This window comes from Barbus barbus (genome assembly GCF_936440315.1).
Source record: "Barbus barbus genome assembly, chromosome: 38".
Classification (NCBI taxonomy): domain Eukaryota; kingdom Metazoa; phylum Chordata; class Actinopteri; order Cypriniformes; family Cyprinidae; genus Barbus; species Barbus barbus.
The window spans coordinates 12,014,839-12,035,819 of record NC_136716.1 but is presented as its reverse complement, the minus strand read 5'-3'; the positions used below and the strand labels follow the sequence as shown (position 1 = coordinate 12,035,819).

Below are 20,981 nucleotides of genomic sequence, written 5' to 3'. Positions count from 1 at the left end.
ACTTCCTCTTTCTCTGATTCGGTGAGGTGGTTGCACAAATGTGAAACAGTCAAGTTGAGACTGTTGTTGACACAAGTCTGAATGACGTACCTATTTACTGACTTCAGAGAGCAATATTCTTTATCAAATGAAACTAATATATTCTTGAAGATTATATTCATGTACGAAACAAGGACTTGAAGGCGACAGATTCTTCACAATCATGCTAAAGCAGTTTAACATCTTAAAACAGTTTGGAAATGGGGGGAAGTAAGTAGGCTACTTTCATTTGTTGCTTTCGTGTTTGTGGTGTTTTATGTGACTGTTACTGGAATGACACTACATGTGACCAAGTGACTGTTTTAGTAGACTTTCTTATCTTTTGTAAGAAAACAAAATGTTAATATTATTGATAGCGGTTTTATTTCAACTAATATGAGCCATTTGTAGTGTAAGGTCGTTTGAAATGAAGAAGTTGGATGATTTCATCGTCTGTTGTGGTGAAAATATTAATCTGATAACAGCACAATAGTTTACATTAATTGATATGTCTATAACTTTAGAACTTCTTTTTGACCAGTAAATTTATTTCAGGTCAAGCTTTATTCAAGCCTGAAAATAAAATGTCATGCCAACAATGTGTACCAATATTAGATTTTAGGTTTCATTGATATTTCCGCGCTCTGTGCCTAGCTTAAAATATGTGACCCTGGACCACAAAACCAGTCTTAAGTGTACATTTTGCAAAATTGAGATTTATACATCATCTGGACGCTGAATAAATAAGCTTTCCATTGATGTATGGTTAGGATTGGACAATATTTGGCTGAGATACAACTATTTGAAAATCTTGAATCTGAGGGTGCCAAAAAATCAAAATATTGAGAAAATTACCTTTAAAGTTGTCCAAATGAAGTTCTTAGCAATGCATATTACTAAGTTTTGATACATTTATGGTAAGAAATGTACAAAATATCTTCATGGAAAATGTTATTTACTTAATATCCTAATGATTTTTGGACCAAAAAAAAACCTATAATTTTGACCCAAACAATGTATTTTTGGCTATTGCTACAAATATACCCCAGCGACTTAAGACTGGTTTTGTGGTCCAGGATCACATATAATTTGACACATATTTCCCATATATTTATTATTATGTAGAGTCTAACTAACATGACAGTGATTAGGTGATTGTCTTGAAAGAGGTCATGATAAAAGGTGTCAACTTTTAATTTGTGAGGGTGGAGTGCACATCTGCGGGTTGCAAAGAACAAGATGCTAGTCTTGCAGCCTGCACTGATCCTCCGTTAACAGGATATTAATAAACTTCTTAACCCCAGACTCAAAGTAGAGACAATACCATGCTGATAAAATTGTTTGTGTGACCTTTGAAGCTGAAAATGTATACTACGTACGTACTGCATGAGCTTGTTTTACTTTTATTCAGCAAGGGTGACCGTCAATTTATAATGTTACAAAAGATTTCTACGCTGTAAAAAAGGTGATTATCGTCATATCCTTTTCAAAGACTAATAAGACTTAAAAACACAGAGATAACAAGAATATCTGATGCAATCGCAGTGTAACCTGGTCACCACTTCAGCGACACAAAAATGGCTTCTCATGTTTTTTGGGCTCTTGGATGCTGTTGCAAATGTAGGAAATGACATAGTTCATCTGTCTCTGTGATGATATTTCAGGCTAGAAATTGTATCTACTCGTATTATACGTGCAGTTTGTGGTTAAAAGCGAGAGAGTAAAATGGTTTGCGCTTCAGCTTACAGTCCACTTCCCCTCTACCCACTTTGGCCTGTTTTCTACAGCAGCTTTGGCTCTCTAATTTTAGTTTTAGCTGCTTTGGGTCACAGCAGTTGGTGACTTTTGATAGAATTTGTTTTTGGAATTCTTATGATTTAAGATTTTACATTTGCATTTATTCATTTAGCAGATGCAATAACACGGGAAGTGCTAGTAATACAATGTTTTCGACATCGTTCAGAAAGGTACAAGTTAGAACAAGGAGGAAATAAGGAAAAGTGAAAGCATAGAGGATGCAGATGAGTTTTTTTTGCTGTTTTGATATAAGCTAGCAAGTTTAAAATGAGCTACTGATACTTCCACTGACCCTCATTTAAAATTATTTATTTGATTACATGAACACTCTCTTTATGAGTCGAATACTGTATATTTATACAACAGTCAGTTCTGGCCCTTGAATTTGATCACCAAGCAGCGTTTCAAGAGTATGGATACACAGTCACTATTTTTCACTATTTGCATCACTGTCAGTCTGTGATTAGAAGTAGCTGGTTAAAAGTGTCTCTCTTTGTAAAGTTGTTCATTGAATCATTAGTTCAGTGGATTTGTTTATACTCTCTGATTCATTCAGAAACACTGGCTGCATCAAAAATCACATAATACTTTGTGACCAATAAAAAAGTAAATAGATAAACTCTGTATATGAATGTGTGTAGTAGGAATGAAATCCCAATATAGCACAATTATCATCATGTAACCTATCAATGTCAGCATCACTGCCGTTCACTAATACTCTCCTGTGGCCTGATGGGATAGTGTCAATTGTATGCATACTTTTCTATCTTGGCTGCCCACTTCTCCGGGTGTATGTTCACTACTGTGTGTACACTTGGATGGGTTAAATGCAGAGCACAAATTCCGAGTATGGGTCACCATACTTGGCCACACACCCCTTCCCTTCCCCTTCAATCTTGCTGGAAGCAGCTGGTTGTCTGTGTACTTCTTGCCTACTGTTTTATGAATATTGTGAATTTAGACATTCTACACTTTTCACATACTGTTTTTCACCTACTAAATAGTAGAGAAGTATGCATATTCAGATGCAGCCATGCACTGTCTTTATGAGTGAGTCATTTGTTCATAAACAGATTTTTTGAGGAACAAAACGGTCATCACGAGTGAGTCAATGAATCATTCACTGAACCAAATCAAATCAATTTACTCAGCAAACAAGCAATATTACATTTACAGTCGTGCTGTTGGTCAAAATATCAACATAGCTGCAGCATCATAGAGCTTGCCATCTGTATTGTGTAAGTGATGTTCAAGGTTACTGTTTCTTTACTGTAGGTCACAGGATGCAACTGATCTTCTCTCAGAGGATCTTGTTTTGGTGAGGCATTTCCACCACTATTATACTTTAACTAATAAATCTGCATGTGGCACAGTTTTTGAGATGCCTACATACACACACAAGCTGTGCTAACAGAATATGAATACAGGGCCCTGTAAATGAATGATCCGTCTGGTTGCTTTAAGGTTGAACAGCGTGTGGAGCCAGCAAAGAAAGCTGCCCAGATCATCTACAAGAAGTTGGTAGGCTGCCTGCAGAGTCAGCAGGGACTGGACTCAGAGAGACGGATGGTAAGCTGACACCCTATTCAATCATGTGGTTTGTAAGTGTGTTGGACGAGATTTTGAAGCAGATTAAACAGTTGCTGTAAAATAAGTAACGTTCAAAAAGGTGGTATTTCTTCCAATAGTTTATCTTGGCCTACCATTTTGTTAAGAAACCTAATCCCAAATTGCTGATGGAGAGTCCCTGAATCTGTCTTCTGAGGTTTTCATTTTGTCTGTATATGTGGATGATTATTTCTGGACAGAAGTGTTTTTGATATGCTTTGAATGTGTGGCAGCCTTCATTTTCTTTTTCCTCAAGAACATTTATTCTTTTTTTTCTTTGTAAAACAAGATTCAGTATGGAAAATCTGCTCAGTTTTGCCCTTTTTTCTTCCTTGTCTTGTTCCATGAATTTACACAATTATTTTACATTGCCCTTTAGCTGTGATATCCATGTAAACTAATGTAATTAGATAGTTCTAAAGCAGAACTATCAAAAAGCATGCTATGCAATACTTCCTGATTTCCTCACTCACATTACTCATTCATACTTTGATTATATACAGAAAAAGTTACCCCTCATGATGCTGTCTGTCAGTATGGTCGAGAGCTTTAAGGATTTTGATGGCGATTCCTCTATAAGGTGAATATTTTAATGTTTTAACATTGTGTGAATAAACAATATAGCAGAGTTGCCTTGGAAATACACCCTTTACACACCTGACCGTTCCTGCAGAAAAGTTCTGGAAATGTGCTGCTTTATGCAAAATTTCCTGGCACGGACTCTGGCCGACTTTGAGATGAAGTTGGAAAAAGAAGTTCTTGTGCCTCTGAATAAGCTCAGTGAGGTAGTTTATTTCTTAGTACCAAACTATATGAACTGAAACAGGCAGTATTCATGACCCATTCATGACTGATGTTATCCATGCAGGAGGACCTGCCAGAGATCTTGAAAAACAAGAAACAGTTTGCTAAACTTACAACAGACTGGAATAATGCTCGCGTCAGGTAATTAGCTTTTTTTTTTCAACATTACAACCTAAATATGCTTCAACATATCCTTCAGCGTAAATCACATCTTCATATCTTTGCGATCCTCTTTTATGAAGATTGTGTCATGAACATTTATGCAATGTTTGTCTCACTTTTAGATCTCAGGCCAGCACAGGCCCACAGGCCAAGCAAGACGGACTACGAGAGGATGTAGAGGAGGCATGGAAAAGACTGGAGTCTATAAAGGTTATGCTTGGATAAAGTTGCTTTCTTCACAAGTCACAGATTTATTATACTATTGTGGCCAATTTAATACCTAGTTCAGTCATAAATCTCTAGATGGCACAATCACATCATTTACTACATGCTACCTGTTTCTGCACCTAATTAACCTGTTTGTTCAACATTTAAATAGTCTGGTTCAGTGTTTGCTAAGTTCTTCTAAAGAGTTAATTCGAACCCTCCACCTCCCCAGCTCCACCTGTCTAGATCTGCTATGAGATTTATGTATGCCTATTCATGCAGCAGCAGTAGCAGCATTTCTTACATGTTCACAGTAGCATGTGTGTGCATCTACTGGCAGTAGCAATTCCATACTTGAACAAAAACATTAGCATTGATATATAACGTGCTAAAACTATTCTGAGAGCTGTCATGTTTGAACTATATTTTGTCATTCACATTCTGTTACCTAATACTGCTAGCTGATCTCGAACCTTAACCGCTTGTTCAAATCTAATTCAGATCACTTGATTATCTCATTTACTTTCTCTGCTGTTTATATTGTCAAAAAGCATGTTACTATGTATTGTGGAAAAAGTCTGCAAACATATTTGTGGGTTGCTGAGTCAACATGAAATGTGTGGTTTCATCAGAAGAGATCTCAGTATTTCCAAGAAATGCACAGCAAGGAAATCAATAAAACAAGACATTTTATTTTTCTCAGGATCAGTATTCTGCAGACCTCTATCATTTTGCCACTAAAGAGGATGAGTATGCCAGCTACTTCATCCGTGTGAGTACCTATGTACTTTCTCAGTGTTCCTCAACTGTTTGCAGCCCCACAGGCCCATCAGTAATGCCCTTTTTCACCAAATACCATGTCAGAATTGTCTTCCTTTTAACTCATATTACACAAGATATCATTGATCATTATCATCAATTACATTATCAAAATGTCCATTATTACAGTGATTAGATTTTATCATCAGTAGTCTATACTGTGAGTAAAATACTTGACTTATCTTTACCTTATCTGTAATTTTTTAAATAAATATTATTTTTTATTTTATTTTCCTTTTCAGTAGACTTGTATAGTGTATATACAATATTTACCTATTGGTATATTTAGGTATATAGGTTATAGGTGTATATTTACAGTATATACCTATATCTAAATAAATATCTGTATGTTTTACTATTGCCATTCGGTTGTCCTGGGATGACTCCTTGGAATGTTTTCAGTAAGTCAAGGGAAAAAAAGATGTTTAAGCTTGTTTTTTTGTTGTTGTTTGTTTGTTTTTGCCAGCTTCTAGAGCTACAAGCTGAACATCACAAGGCCTCATATGAATTCCTGGAGAAAAACATAACCGAGCTCAAAGAGAGTCACAGCCACACAGGTGAGCAGAGGAAAAGGGTGATTAGCTGTGATTAAAACATCTAACATTCACATATTACACAGACAGCCGCACGTATTTGGAATGTATATTTGTCTGTTTGAAGAGCCCCAAATGAGTTCATCGGAGAAAAAGGTTTTTGGAGAGCCTCTGCTTTCTCACCTTGAGAGCTGTGGAAGAAAGATTGCTGTCCCTATTGAGGAGTGTGTCAGCATGCTGCTACGTACAGGGCTCAGGGAAGAGGTGAGCACTCAAACATGCATATTTAAAAGCCATGTCTGCACTTAAACACAGATAATTGCACACCCACATAACTGCATGCCCAGTATAATCAGTAAAGTGTTTCACTTCTCCATTCTCATCTTTCACTAACAATCTTTCACTATCTATCTTTACAACTGTCATATAGGGTTTGTTCAGGCTAGCAGCTGCTGCATCTGTTGTAAAAAAACTGAAAAGATGTCTGGATTCAGGGACTGTTGACCATAATGAGTTCAGCTATGACCCACATGCTGTGGCAGGTGAGCCATAGTAACTTTTTTGTGTGTTTTATGTGACGGTAACTTTGTATGAGTTTAGTATTGTCTGATGCCTTAACTAACAATAATGGGAAAAGTACATTGTGTCACTCTGAATGTGGTGGCGATATGTGGTTGAGGTGACAACACATACTGCAGCATAAAAAACCCAGATGTGTTGCTAGGACTTCATTGTCTATTACAGGGACATTTCAGACATCATTTATTCATATAGTTTCAAACTTGTATGATTTTCTTCCATGGAAAACAAAAGAAGAACTTCAGCAGAATGTACAGATCTGTGTGCTATATTGATATACCAATATTTCATGTTGTTGTGTTTGTACTGTCTTTGCAGGGGCTCTTAAGTGTTACTTGAGAGAGTTGCCTGAACCGCTCATGACATTTGAGCTATATAATGACTGGTTCAAAGCTGCAACGTAAGTCTGTACATTTAGCTTGTTTATTTCTGTATGGATGTTGTTAAAGCACCAATTTGAAATAATTCAAATCGTCTTTAATTTTGTAATTTCTTTTTTTAGAGAAAAAGAAGCAGATGAAAAATTAAAGCAGTTGCGGACAGTGTTGCAAAAACTTCCCACAGAAAACTATAACAACCTCAGGTATGTTAGAGTTTCAACTCTGAATGTTTTATATCCACCTCAAACTACACATTTTCACACCTCATATTCACTATCTGTTGTGTCTATCTTTGACTTCTCTCTCTCCATAAGATACCTTGTCCAGTTCCTGTCACACTTGTCAGAGCAGCAAGCGATGAACAAGATGACACCCAGTAATATTGCCATAGTGCTTGGGCCTAATCTACTGTGGCCTCGCTGCGAGGGGTCAGTATAGCACACACGACCACAAATCTAGACTAAATTATGCATTTAAAATGTAATCTCCAAGAATTTCACTCTGCCTTTCTTTTTTTCAGAGAGACGTCATTGCTGAACATGGCATCTGCCTCTTCGGTGCAAGTTGTGACTGTAATAGAACCTCTTATTCAGTACTCCAAGAGCCTCTTCCCCGAAGGTACAGGAACATTACCTAACTAATGGTTCACTGTTGTTTTTAATGAGGTAAAAACAGCAATAAACTACATACAGAATTTAATTTATGTTCATCCTTTAATGCAGGGGTTCTCAAACTTTTTAAAAAATAAAATACTTACTTGAAGTACCCCCTGATATTTTAAGTTAATATAATTTAACGACAAGTTTGCATGTTTACAATTCTCTGATGTTACACTATTACACTTCAAGTTACAATATTAATATTTACCGGTATGTCTTAAATTTCAAATGTCTGAACCCTCAAGCTTTAAACATTTCAAATCCTCAAGCTTTCATTTTGGCAGAATGCTGCTGAAATGTTGGATACTTTTGCTCACAAAAATGTTGGAGATTATACAAATGGGTAAAAAGGGTGAACATAGCACACATTAGCATTCCCAAATAGCATGTTAAACTCGCAGCACATGCACAGATGGTGTTCACTGAATTTACTGTGAACCAAGAAGCACTCGCTTTGAAACAAGCAGAGCATCAGACTATTTAGTTAATTAAATCTTTAATTTGTCACTATATTTTGATTATTGTACCACCCTATTCCTTTATTTTCAATGGATTTGATTCATTTTTAACTTTTCATTAACTCATGAACCCCCTTTGGGGAAACCTTGCTTTATTCTATGTAATAAGGAAGTTTTATGTTTTACTTTTGTTTAAATATTTATTAAGTATTAGGCATTCAAAAAATTATTATAATACTGAAGTGCAAAGAATTGCATTTTGTGGAATTCCAAATAAAAATATTTTAACATAAACTTACTTAATTTCTTTTTAGAGGCTGATTTTGAGGTCCCAGAACTACCTGAAAGGCCGATCCCGAAAATATCCCAGAGACCTCTTTCTGACAGCATCTTACCTTCTCCCCTCTTCTCATCTGGTCGACCATACCTATCAAAAACAGACAGGTAGTCAACCATCTTTGTAGTTTTTAAGGTCAAGACTTTCTACTAAATGACACTACTTAAAGGGATGGTTCACTCAAAAATGACAATTCTGTCATCATTTACTCACCCTCAAGTAGTTCCAAACCTGTATGAATTTCTTTGTTCTGCCGAACACAAAAGAAGATATTTTGAAGAAAGTTTGTCACCAGGCTGTTTTGGGGCACCATTGACTTCCATTGTAGAAAAAAGAAAAGAGAAATTCATACAGGTTTGGAACTACTTGAGGGTGAGTAAATGATGACAGAATTAGCATTTTTGGGTGAACTATCCCTTTAAGTTAAACTTTCCTTAAGTTTTAACTTAAACCTTAAGTTACAAAAGTCTTATTTTGTTTTGGCTTCTTATTTCAGCTCAGCATCATCTGAGGACCTTGGGGTGACAGTCGTTGTGAAATCTCAGGTGAACCGTGATGCTGTTGTGTGGGACAACATCGATTCTAATCCAATTGCTCAACCGCCTACACAGAATCACATGCCCTCAGCACTTCCTCGTTACACTCCGGTACAAGCCCACAGTCAATCGCAGGCTAAGCCGCAGAGCTCCAGCCAATCAGAGCCAACTCAGGAGCTGAAGTTCACTGCTCCATATAAACGTATGTTGGCTATCATAGATGCATTTTGTGCTGTCTTACTGTGGTAGAAACTACATTTCCAATTGTTTTCTGCAGCAAGGAGGTCTTTCATCCAGCAAAAGGCACCAAACCTTGCCAAAGGCCCTCCTGTGAGCCAGGCAGGCCCTTTCCCAGCATCCCAGGCGAGCGTGTTCCCTGTTCCTCTGCCAAGAGTCTCTGAAATAAAACCACCACCTTCACCAAAGCCCGAAACCACCCAAGCTCCATTGCCCACGTTGCCTGAAGGAGGACCACAAAAGAAACCCCAAGGCAGAAGACCTAAAGTTCCTCCTCCACAACCACCCCAAGCAGCTCTCCTCTCCAGCTCAGTGAGTCTTGGAAAGGAAAGTTGACTGGGAATAAGCACTGGTTTGTTATTACATCTAACAGTTTATACTACTTTCTCAAGTGCAGTTTCTTTTGGTTGAAATACCCCATTATGAATTTTTGAAAACTACCTTTCATACAGTGTGTAACACAGCTCTAAGTGAATGAAAATATCCTGCAAAGTTTTAAATCTGAAAGTGCACTGTGTATAAAGTTATTGTCTCTCAAAAGAAAGAATCGACTCTGAATCATTGAAACGAATCGTTTTTAAAACGAATCCCAAGCCGTTTAATGTTGACGTCAACATGAAACATTAGCATATTGCCCGCCCACTTGTTGGTCTTTTCACGTTGGTCAGCCTGTTTTTGGGGACTCCCATAACCAAAATATGAACCTTTTATTAACCATAATAGGGGCACTTTAAGTTTTTAACTGCAGTGTTCTAATACACTAGTGTTCAAAAGGTTGAGGTCTGTAAGATTTTTAAAAATGTTTTTGAAAGAAGTCTCTTATGCTCATCAAGACTGCGTTTTTATTTGAACAAAATACAGTAAAAACAGTAATATAATAAATAGTATTACAATTTAAAATAACTTTCCTATTTTAATATATTTCAAAATGTAATTTATTCCTATGATGACTTCTCAGCAGCCATTACTTCAGTCTTCAGTGTCACATGATGCTACAGAAATCATTTTAATATTCTGATTTGGTGCTCAAGAAACATTTATTATCAATTTTGAAAACAGTTGTGCTGTTTATTAATATTTTTGTGGATAATAAGCAGTGATACATTTGTTCCTTACTGTCACTTTTGATCAGTTTAATGCATCCTGAATAAAAGTATTAATTTATTAAAAAAATAAATAAATCCCAAACCTTTGAACAAAACTGTATGTCTGCTCTAGAGATACGGGTTTAAGAACTGTCAAACACAAACACAACATAATATAATCTGACTTCCTTTGGTTTTAGTTGAGGGCGTACTGACACGCTTCACATTAGCTATTTCTTTATAAGCTTATTCTGAAGCAAGATATTTGAAACGCCCTAACAATAAAATCATGCTCACACTTGTTAAAGCATTTTAAGGCTGATGTTGTTCATAGCTTCATTTAATGAAAACTTTATTGCTGTCATTGATAGGTAACATACATTGCTATTTTGTACATTTCTTGTGCAAAGCCGCACATATGTACAGTATGTACATATTATATTGTGATTAAGGTAATGGAGAGGTCAACTCCTCTGTCATAACAAACAAAACTTAAATTCAAACATAATTCATAATCATATTTCATAATACATTGATAAAAGCTGGAGGACATCATATACTATTAATGTATACTGTGTTGATCTTAAGATATTTATCGTTTAATAAAGGAAAGAAAAAAGGTTTTTCTTCTGAGTTGTTTGTCCTAATGTGAAAACATAAAGCACATCACAGTTTTGTGCATCAGAGACCAGTAGGTCTTCGTCATGGTTCGGTAGTTTCTCAGGAAATAATTAAACTGCAACACAATGTTCATGAGCGAATATGAGCTATTAAATCTACAAGAATGTAAAGTGTTTTGTGTTGTAGATACAAGATAGCAGGTATATGTCTGCATTTTACATGGTAACACTGTACATTGCATACGACAGAGGTTTACTTGAAATCTAAATATTGTAAACTAAAATATTGCATATTTTAATAGCATATTGTTACCATTGTGCTAGCTGTGTTTACTGTGCATTACAGAGAAACTGTGGCAGGTTTTATTTCGCTGGATCAAAGATAATGTTTTAGGGATGAGACGGTAGGATCAAACATAGGAGAAAATTCAAGATGCCAATACTAGATTATGTTCTTGCCCAATATTTGCAAAATGTAGATCCACTCATATGGCAGGCAATTCTGATGGTTTGTTTTTTGTTCTGTTCTTTTTGTTTGTAATACTTTCTTTAAAACACCATGAGCGTAGGGGTAATTAATGGTTCATTAGCTTTAATTTTCCCCATTGCAAAATTGAGAAATATTTTTAAAGGAATAGTTCATCCAAAAATAATAATTCGGTCATCACTCTCATGTTATTATGCGCTTATATGGCATTTATTGTTGGTGCTTTTTCATAAAATGAATCTGAATGAGAACCTGGGCTGCAAACTCCAAAATGACAAAAAAAAGCTCCAAAAGTTTAAGAAAATTAATCCCATTGACTTGTGGGATGTGGGTAGACTTCTGGAGTCATACAATAGCTTTCTGTGAGGAACAGACCAGATTTCATTATTGTTACATTTAGTCACACTCATGTCATTCTAAACCTTCCAAGCATTTCTGTCTTCTGCAGAACGAAGGTATTTTGAGGAAACACTGGAAACCAAACAACATTGAACTCCACTGACTTTCACTGTATGTTGTACTTTTAACATGACAAAAACAATTGAAACATTCTTTAAAATATCTTCAAGTCATTTTTTAGATTGACATGAGGGTGAATGAATGATGACAGAATTTTCATTTTTGGGTGGAATATCCCTTTAAATTATGAATTATTTTTGTTATTCTTTGACATTTGTCCTAGTTGTCTTTGGCATGTACATGGGAGAAGTAGCAATGTCATATTCCTGAAAAAAATGGTCTTTATCTTTATTTTTTCAATGTTTATCCAGTACAGAAAACCAGTCTGGATGATTCGTTCAAAATTTGAACCAGAACTGATTTGGTGCTCGAGTGACTCAGTAATTCAGTTCACAGCCCAGAGGAACAGAATATCATAAGTCAATAATAACTTTTGGGAATTTTGGTCTGTTCCTCGCTCACTGTACATTAAAATGGTTTCAGAAAACTCTGGACTACATTTATGATACTTTCACTTTCTTTTTTTATGATTATGGAGCTTGATAGGCCCAGCCCTCATTCAATTACATAATAACGAAAAAAGTGGCATTCTGTGTAACTCCTTTCATTATAGCACAAAGGAAAGAAACAAGTTTGGAACAAAAATATATTATGAGTAAATTATGAAAGAATATTAATTTTTGGCTGAACTATGTATTTAAAGGTGCTGTACGATTTGGACATTAGGCATCTCATAGTGTTAGACTTTGATTTCTTCCTCTTCATCAGGATAGCTGTATGGTCCTCTCCTATGAGAGTTGTTGGTGTTTGTATTCCTGAGTCCTCCACTCCCATAATGACGTGCCAGCACATCAGCAGCCCTCTGGAAACTCTCTGGCTCCATGCCGTGATCCTCAATGGAGAAGGAGCGCATCCGATCCCCCAGCATGGATTTTTTGGGTGACTCACCATTTACAAAGTCCGAATGCTTCCACTCTCCTCCATACAACCTTGTCCTACCGTCATCGTCTTCTCTCAGGAGAGAGTCCACCAAGGACGTGGTTGTATCATCGGTGGACTGTGTTTTTTCACTGATGGGATCGGCCTTTTCACACACAGGGCTGTCAATCATGGCAAAGACTTCAGACATGAGGGAAGGGCCCAGATCAAGAGTGAAGGAGTTCATGGAGTCAGAAGGACTGATGGAGTCTGAACATGGGAAGGACGAGATACCCGTGTCCGTGAGCGAGCCTCTGTGGATTTCAGGTGGGCAGGCAGAGGGAAAACTGCCCTGGGCTGGACGTTCAGTGCGGGACAGTCTCGGCAAGGTTACAAAGCCAGACTCCAAACCTGCAAAACAAAGAAAGAAGAACAAAATTGTTCTTGCTTGTGAGTTTGACCAACAGAGGGCAGTGAAAACCAGTACATTGCATTTAGCACTTCCTGGACTGCAGCATAAGCAGCAAAGAATTTCTGCCATATGGTTGGATACCCTTAAAGGGATAGTTCACCCAAAAAAGAAAAGTTTGTCATCTTTTACTCACCTTCATGTCTCAGTGTTTTTGTTCATATAATGAAAGTCTATGGGGTCCAATTATGGACCCCGCTGATTTTCATTATATGGACAAAGCCAAAACTATCTTCAGAATATCTTCTTATGTGTTTGACTGAAGAAAGAAAGTCATACAGAATGTGAGTAAATGATGACAGAATTTAAATTTTAGGTGAACTGTCCTTTTAAGATCTGTGATTCTGACCACATAGAGCTCTGTAACAGTGCACACTTGGCACAGAAAGGGCAGCGATTACAAATTACAGGAAAATTGTGGATAAAGAAACTCTTTGCATGATTGAAAACAGGGCTCTAAGACGGGATGTGCGCTCAGCACTGAAATATCTCATTCATAGCTCCCAACAACATTATAGCCTTCAGTCTTCAGTGAGTCATTTAGTCAGCTGAATTAAACACTTAGGCTTGCTTACTAAAACTTTCCATATATTGATAATCAAACTAATCAGACTGTTTGGGTTTGCGTTTGGTGTGGGGTTGTTTTTGAACAGGCTCTCCTGTAGAGCAGCCAGCGAGGCATGTTTAAGGTATTTGAATGGGTGAGGCAGACACTGATCGCTGAACTGTAATGTCTGGGTCTAAGGAGTCTGGGATTGCCACAGGTGTTTAGATGGCTTATCAAACTATTTCTGTTTGATCTTTCTCATGATTCCCTGAAGGACACAAAACTAGCAAACAAACATATTTAATTTAGACAAAACATGCATGACACACAGTTGCTACTTACACTACTGTTACACTACTGAAAGAAGTCTCTTATGCTCAACAAGCCTGATCAATAATACAATAAAACAGTAAAATTAGGAAATATTATAACAATTTATAAATAACAAATTTCTATTTTAAAATATTCTTTATTTTGTGATGACAAAGCTGATTTTTCAGCAGCAGTTACTTCAGTGTCACGTTTGTTAAATCAGTCTAATATGCTAATTTGGTACTCAAGTAAACTTAGTGGTATTAAACCACTTATCAATTAATATTTATACTGATTTATTTATCATGGGGGTTTTTTTGTGGAAACTGCTATTAATACTTTTTTCAACATATTTTGGTGAATAGAATCTGTTTTAACATAATAAATGTCTTTAACAGTAACTTTTTTTGCTTTTACTTTGATAGGAACGTTGAGTAATGACAGGAAGTGAAGTGGGACAGAGAGAGGGAGCGGGATCAGGAAAGGTCCATGAGCTAGGACTCAAACTCGGGACGCCTGTCCCAATCAGCGCCGATAGTCACGTTTGATCAATTTAATGTGTCCTTGCGGAATAATTTCTTGTATTGGTTAATCCTGTTCGGTACACACACATTTTAGTTAGTAATAGTTTGTTTTATATTTTCTTTTACCGCTTTCTACAAAAGAATTTGCTTACAAGAACTGTACATTCACAACTTTATTTACATTAAAGTAGTGTGTACAGAACTGAACTGAATTAATTAGTTAATGCAGTGATGCAAGTATCCTTTCAGATGCTGTTCTTTCATCTAAGATGTTGTGCTACAAAAAAATGATTTTTCCAAGCTTTATAAGGATTTCATTCATTTTCATGACCTTTTGAAGCATAGATATCTCACACTGTAGTGACTGTAGTATCTTCCATCAGCCCTGCCTTCTGGAGTGACTTCTGTACACACACAGAACGCCCATAACTTCATTTCTACATTTGAATCTGACAAAGATGAACACTACCAGACTCACCATACAAGTATGTGGAGTTCTCTGGTGTTTTGGGTGGACTAGGGAAAAGCACTTTCACAGGACAGCCATTGGGTGAGTCCACATCCAGCCGAGGGAGGGAAATGGCATTCTTAATGATTGGAGAAATGGGTGGAGGTGGAGGCGAAAGGTCCTTGGAGCTGCCGCGGGGCCTGTCGGGGGTCTTGCGGACATGGCGAAGCGTGCGGGAGAAGAATCCCTCATTCTTCTCTGAAGTGGAGGAGGAGTCTCCATCAGTGTTATTTCCTGCTCCACCATGGTTGCTGAGGAACGAGGTGTCCCCAAACACGTCCCCTCCACGGCCCACATGCATGGTGTGGCGGAAGTCACCCAATGGGGGGCTGATCATGTCCGGGGTGAGGTCACCTTTAAGTCGACGCTTTCCTGAGGAGTGGGAAACCAGGCCCTTCAGGCCAGCGAGCTTGCCCAAGTTCATGGCTTCTCCAGGTACAAACTGTAAATTTCCAGAGTCAGAAAGAAAATATCCACAAAAATTGTTTAAAAAAAATGGTGAGAACACCGTAAGAAAGCAAACTATACACGTATCCCTTCAAGCTTTAAAATATCTCAGCATAATGACAACCACAATTGAGTGGAAAGTTTCTTTTGCACAGTTTCTCAAAAGGCAGACGCATTCAGCTATGTCCCATTTTGGCCATCGGTCTTTGTTCATATCCAGAAAGATTCTGCGAAGATAAATGTGAGCTGAAAATATGCATGACTCCAATTCCTGAAAACCTCTGCTGCATATGTGGTCAAAGATTCTGGGCTTCACAGTTGTTCTGGGTTTGTGCTTCTGAAAAAAAAATCAGTTCAGAAATAAATTCAGCTCGGGCTGCAGATATCTTTGTGGTTGAGGACAGAAACCATGTGCTCCTTCTTTAGTAAGGTCCAGAGAGCTGCTGTTACATGCTCTGGAAGATGCAAATATTAACAAAATATCTGTAAACAATTCAGCTGCTAAAAAGAAAGTGATGCAATATAGTATGAGACATAGGCACCGACATGCTACACTAATGATCAACTTTTGCTGTAAAAATGTATATATATTTTTAAAATGGCATGTTCTGTAAAACTGGGCAAATTTGATTAATACACTTTTTAATGAGTCTTGTATTGAATTATTGAGTGTAGTTCCCTTTAAATGCCTAAATTCAGCTTTGACTCCTCAGTCATTCACTTGCACTGTACAGTATTTCGGTCGTTCACTTTAAGGGTATCCTGTTACCAAAGTATGTGCATTTACCAGAGAATTTTTCCACTGCAGACTGTAAATGCAAAGAAGTAAGGCTACATGTTCAACAGTAAGTTTGAAAAAAGTAGCCCTGTTTTTTATTAAAATATTGTTATTAGTTTTCTTAATAATTTGCAAATTATTTTTTTTCCATATCAAAAACGTTCAATTAATAGATACAAATATTTGGTAAACTATTATTAACAAACGGTTAAGATAATAAAAATTTGCATAACAACACTTTGCCTGACTTTATTAGTAGTTTATTTGATCTTGGGTCAGCTCAGACTTTTAATTTATGCTTGACTGTAGTTAAAGTCATGAGAATCATTTGAAAAGGAGTGAAGTCTCATGTCTCATTCCTTCAAACCACAACACACTCGTTGCACATTTCACACTAAATTACCAGTAAAGACTTACCATGTGTGTTAAGCACAATTTATTTAGCCAAACCCTTTACCTGATTACTGTCAGGTCATAAATCATATACATTCTGCTGTTTGGACTTAAGAAAAAACACTAAAACATTTAATATTATACTGCTGAAAATGTACAGAAGCCACATACCTTAATCAGATTTGTGTAATCAATGTGATCGCATGCATTCCCAATCTAAGTTCATTCAGTGACCCTTGACCTGCACCCTGCTGAAGTGTAAGGTGGCAGGGAGGCTTGTTGCTTTATCCCTGCATGTATCTTCTCATGCTCCTCCACTCCCACCGGCCTCTGTTCCTGATCCTTTGTTTTTAAAGATACTCAAATCCAGCGGACCACTCACCAGGAGACCCCCCGAAGGAGATAAAGGGTCTTTAAAAGGTAATAAATTAAATGTAATAATCTGCGCAATAGTACAGCTTGACGGAGGCTCCTTAAGGATTGGCTATGTCCAGGATAAGCCCCTAATTCCTCTTCTCTTCCTTCACCCCGAATCCCCCTCTGCTGGCTTATTCCACTCAGGCATCCCAGTTTGAAGGGGTTCTTGTAAAATCAGCAAAGGTCCTGTATAAGAGAGTGAAACAGGTGGATGTGTAACACAGATCACGATCAAAGCAGACCAAAAGTCTAAGACCACTAGTGAAAATACGTTTCTAATTTAATACATATTGGCAATACATATGATATTACCAGCATAACAATTTGAGATTGAAATAATTACGATTTTTTAATGTTATTGAAAGAAGTCTCTTATGCTCACAAAGGCTGCTTTTATTTGATCGAACATACAGTAAAAACAGTAATATTGTGGCATATTGTTATTTTATTACTATATTACCATTTTACAGTATTTTAAATCAATTAAATTCAGCATTGGTAAGCATAAAGGAACTCCTTCAAAAACCAAATTATTCCAAACTTTTGACTGGTGGTGTATATGATTACATAACATTATTTTAAATATAAAATAATGTTAATATGTTTTGAAAGTATTCATATTTAGTATATTTAGTAATCATTGGTCAAACATAGAATCACATGTGTCCATATTGAGATCTATGGTCCAAAATATATCTAACCATTTTATTCCAACATCTTCTGAGAAATGGGAATGGTTGGTGGCATATGTTGTGTAATGTGCTAAACATAACATATCCAACTAATACACTGACATTTAGCAGGGCTGCTGCTGCCTCTTGACATGACAAACAGCAATAAACCAAAACACACTGTCTCATAATTCTTGCAGCTGTTTTTAGTGGATGCAAACAATGCAATTATGTCTGTCCATTGTTTGAGAGGAGATGCGCACGTCAACTCGTAAACTGCAGTCTAATAGATCCCGTATGTGTGAATGCATTCCTGGGGGAAACATCTCTGTCTATTACAGACATCCAGTACAGTACCCACATGCAAGATTGGAAACATGTTTAGGGTTTTTCTGTTCTTTCCCTCTGCGGGACTGTCAGCTTTCCTTCATGTGGGCAGAAAAGTTGATCTGTCTGATCTTAATAGCACTTGGTCTTTGCAGCCGTCCACTGCAGATTCATATGATGTCAGTAAAATAAGTGATTTGAACATTAGTCACACTGACTTGTTCTTTTAAACTGAAAAACGGTTCAAAATATTGCTCTCATTCCCTTGAAACTACATCTTGATCAGCTGTAGCTACACTACTGTATAACTTAACTAACTAGGTGAACAAACATTCAAGATAAGGCCTCATTTTTCCTTTTCACCTAATGACCTCCACTTTTTTTCTCTCATCTCGTGCGGTCTAAAGAAGAAAAGGGGCTGCCAAGGGGTAAATCATGATTACAAATATACTAATTTCATCATCTGAACATATCGTATTTTTACTCAAAGCACGCAGCATGACCGTCTGGCAGAGTACGAGTCCTTTATGGAAAATACCACCAATGCAAACACAATCTCAGTGGTTTTGTGTGAAAATACACAGCAGCTGGCTCTGTCTGCTTTACTCTTGTCTTTAGTCCCTTTTTGAAATCTTTGATTAGCAATCTAATTGCTATCTACCGAACAACTCCCTAATCTAAACTAATCTAAAAAAGCACAGTGGCACAATGAATTCTAGTGGGCCTCTAATACCCTGTAATGCAAAGTAAATTAAAATTTTCAGTTAAAAAAAATTACATTGAAAACCAGAGTAACTAAATATATAGGACAAGGACAGATCAATGTTGCTGAACTAAAATGTTGCTGTAGCGGTTTTCACTACAGTACATTGATCTCTAGTCATTTGTGAACTTTGGATTTCATTGCTTCATAGAAATGTATATAGAAATGTATTTGCTTTTTAAAGGTACAGTTTATAGGCCTAAAAGTTGATTTGCAAGAAAGTGCATGTTTTCCTGATCAGTTACCAAAGCCAAATCTTAATAAAGCACATTAATTCGAATGTAAACCTTACATTCCAACATCTTATTAAATCAATTTATCATAAAGAATAAAATGAATCAAAATCATAACGACCATGAACAGTAAGTATTCAGTGGAGCCCGTTTACTAATTTTACAGCAGCACAGATTAGGTTTCCTCCGTCATGCACACAATAACACACGACTAGTCTGTCTGTATGCTGACTAAATTAACATTAGTTACGCTGTTAATAGCACGCACTAAACTAAACGCAAATTTAGCATACTTAATATGGTCTGATCTTAAATAAATCGACACACGCAGTTTAAAATGTTGAGACAAAAATAATCTGTCGTTAAAGTGACAATTGAGAAAACCAGTAGCTACCACTCACCTCGTGTGTTGATGAATACAAGTTTATCATGCCCCAAAAAGCTATGAATGAGATTTATCTCCACATATGGTAAGATCCTGCAGTCTACCACAGGCAGCGGTCAGTGTCGCGCTGCTGGAATCAGGAGACTCGGGGGGCGGGCATTTCCAGCTCTGCTGTGGACGAGTTCCCAGTGTGTTCAGTGCCACGAGTCTGTATCTCTCTCGAGTAGTTTTCAGTTTTCCGACATTTAAACTTGCTTATCGCGTGTTAAGTGTTGAAATGTTACATATCTGACGTTTAAAGCTGTGTTTATTTAGGCTATGTATTTTTTTAATAGCAATTTGGGGCCATGCCATAAAACAGTAATATATTTAAAATACATTTAGTTCATACTAAGTATAGTTCAAATTCATTAACATATCACTTGAGACTTAAATTATAGGCTAATTAAACGTGTGCACAAATGTGTTTTAATACCACTATTGAGGATTGGATGATCTTTGAATAATATCAGTATTTAAATGCAATATATTTGAAGTGTTTTTCACTATAGGGATTAAAATGTTGTACACCTAACTCCAAACATATTAGTCTTCCAGATAAAGCCTTTTATTCTACATTAAACAGGTTAACCCCTCAGGGGGGCAGCCATGTTGAAATCACATGATATAGTCATAATCAGCATTGGGCTAGTTACTCAAAAAATGTAATATATTACACATTACTGCATGGTTACTTATTTGAAAAGTAATATTATTACATTACTCCTGGCCAACAGTAACTAGTTACACTACTAGTTACATTACTTTTCTATTACACCCCAAAAACTTAGTAATTGCATAATTTCTGAATCCATGAAAGTTACAGATAAATGAAGAGTATATTTGGCTCAAACCGATGACAAGCCACAATATTTTAAACAACTTCTGTTATTTAATAAAGCAGCAACACAAAATATGCAACAGGGCTCAAGTAGGTAACCAACCAAACATGCTGGGATTCGCAGTAGATAAAGTCTTAGTACCATTACACTATTTACATATGACATTGATGTTTATGTCATTCTTTCTCCCTACAAAATTAAAATAATGGCTGTATTTCCAGATGCTATATGATGTGGCCTTCTTCCGATGAATCTAGCTTGCTGCGTTGGTGACAATGATTATGAAAATTGATAGGGATGCTTGAATTTTTGAATTTCAAATCATTAGCTATTGTGAAAAAAAAAGTATTTAGTAACTAACTAGTCATTATTTTGTATGGTAACTGTAATATTATTACTTAAATTGTGTTAGTAATTAGTTACGGGAATTACTGTAATGCATTACTAGAAACTAGTCACTGCCCAACACTGGTGATAATAATACATTATTAATTAGAATAATTAACAGCAATAACTAACAGTATTAATTTAGTAATAAAACATTAAATAGTTATAGAAAAAAATACATTTTAAAGGTTTATAGTTCAGCTCAGCAACAAGATTCCATTTTAAGTATCCTCATT

General features: G+C 36.6%; 2 protein-coding genes across 5 annotated transcripts; one reads left to right on the top strand and one right to left on the bottom strand.

The window, feature by feature from the left end:
* Positions 1-15: 15 nt before the first annotated feature.
* On the top strand, positions 16-10,842 carry LOC306857696 (SH3 domain-binding protein 1-like). Its single transcript, XM_079397755.1, has 18 exons — positions 16-249; positions 3,091-3,133; positions 3,280-3,384; positions 3,927-4,003; positions 4,097-4,208; positions 4,292-4,368; positions 4,512-4,599; positions 5,300-5,368; positions 5,882-5,972; positions 6,076-6,212; positions 6,379-6,490; positions 6,846-6,927; positions 7,030-7,110; positions 7,222-7,335; positions 7,428-7,525; positions 8,339-8,468; positions 8,858-9,099; positions 9,175-10,842. Exons 1-18 carry the CDS (start codon positions 203-205, stop codon positions 9,468-9,470), a joined length of 2,001 nt encoding a protein of 666 aa, XP_079253881.1. The 5' UTR covers positions 16-202; the 3' UTR covers positions 9,471-10,842.
* On the bottom strand, positions 10,549-19,652 carry LOC306857729 (cdc42 effector protein 1-like). Of its 4 annotated transcripts, none has more exons than XM_079397841.1 (4): positions 19,494-19,652; positions 16,853-17,284; positions 15,034-15,847; positions 10,549-13,114 (listed from the first exon to the last, which is right to left on the bottom strand). In XM_079397841.1, the coding sequence occupies exons 3-4, from the start codon at positions 15,485-15,487 to the stop codon at positions 12,525-12,527; spliced, it is 1,044 nt and encodes a 347-aa protein (XP_079253967.1). In that variant the 5' UTR covers positions 15,488-15,847; positions 16,853-17,284; positions 19,494-19,652; the 3' UTR covers positions 10,549-12,524. The 4 variants fall into 4 exon arrangements, with proteins under 4 accessions (XP_079253967.1, XP_079253968.1, XP_079253969.1 ...); XM_079397842.1 differs by having other exon boundaries at positions 10,557-13,114; positions 15,034-15,965; positions 19,494-19,624; XM_079397843.1 differs by having other exon boundaries at positions 10,557-13,114; positions 15,034-15,737; positions 19,494-19,624.
* Positions 19,653-20,981: the final 1,329 nt, after the last annotated feature.

Coding starts and splice junctions, on each gene's coding strand:
- LOC306857729 (XM_079397841.1), bottom strand. CDS start 15,487: ATGAACTTGGGCAAGCTCGCTGGCCTGAAGGGCCTGGTTTCCCACTCC. Junction 13,115..15,033: donor GAACTCCACATACTTGTATG/GTGAGTCTGGTA, acceptor TTTGTTTTGCAG/GTTTGGAGTCTGGCTTTGTA.
- LOC306857696 (XM_079397755.1), top strand. CDS start 203: ATGCTAAAGCAGTTTAACATCTTAAAACAGTTTGGAAATGGGGGGAA. Junction 4,209..4,291: donor CTCTGAATAAGCTCAGTGAG/GTAGTTTATTTC, acceptor TTATCCATGCAG/GAGGACCTGCCAGAGATCTT. Junction 9,100..9,174: donor GTTCACTGCTCCATATAAAC/GTATGTTGGCTA, acceptor TGTTTTCTGCAG/CAAGGAGGTCTTTCATCCAG.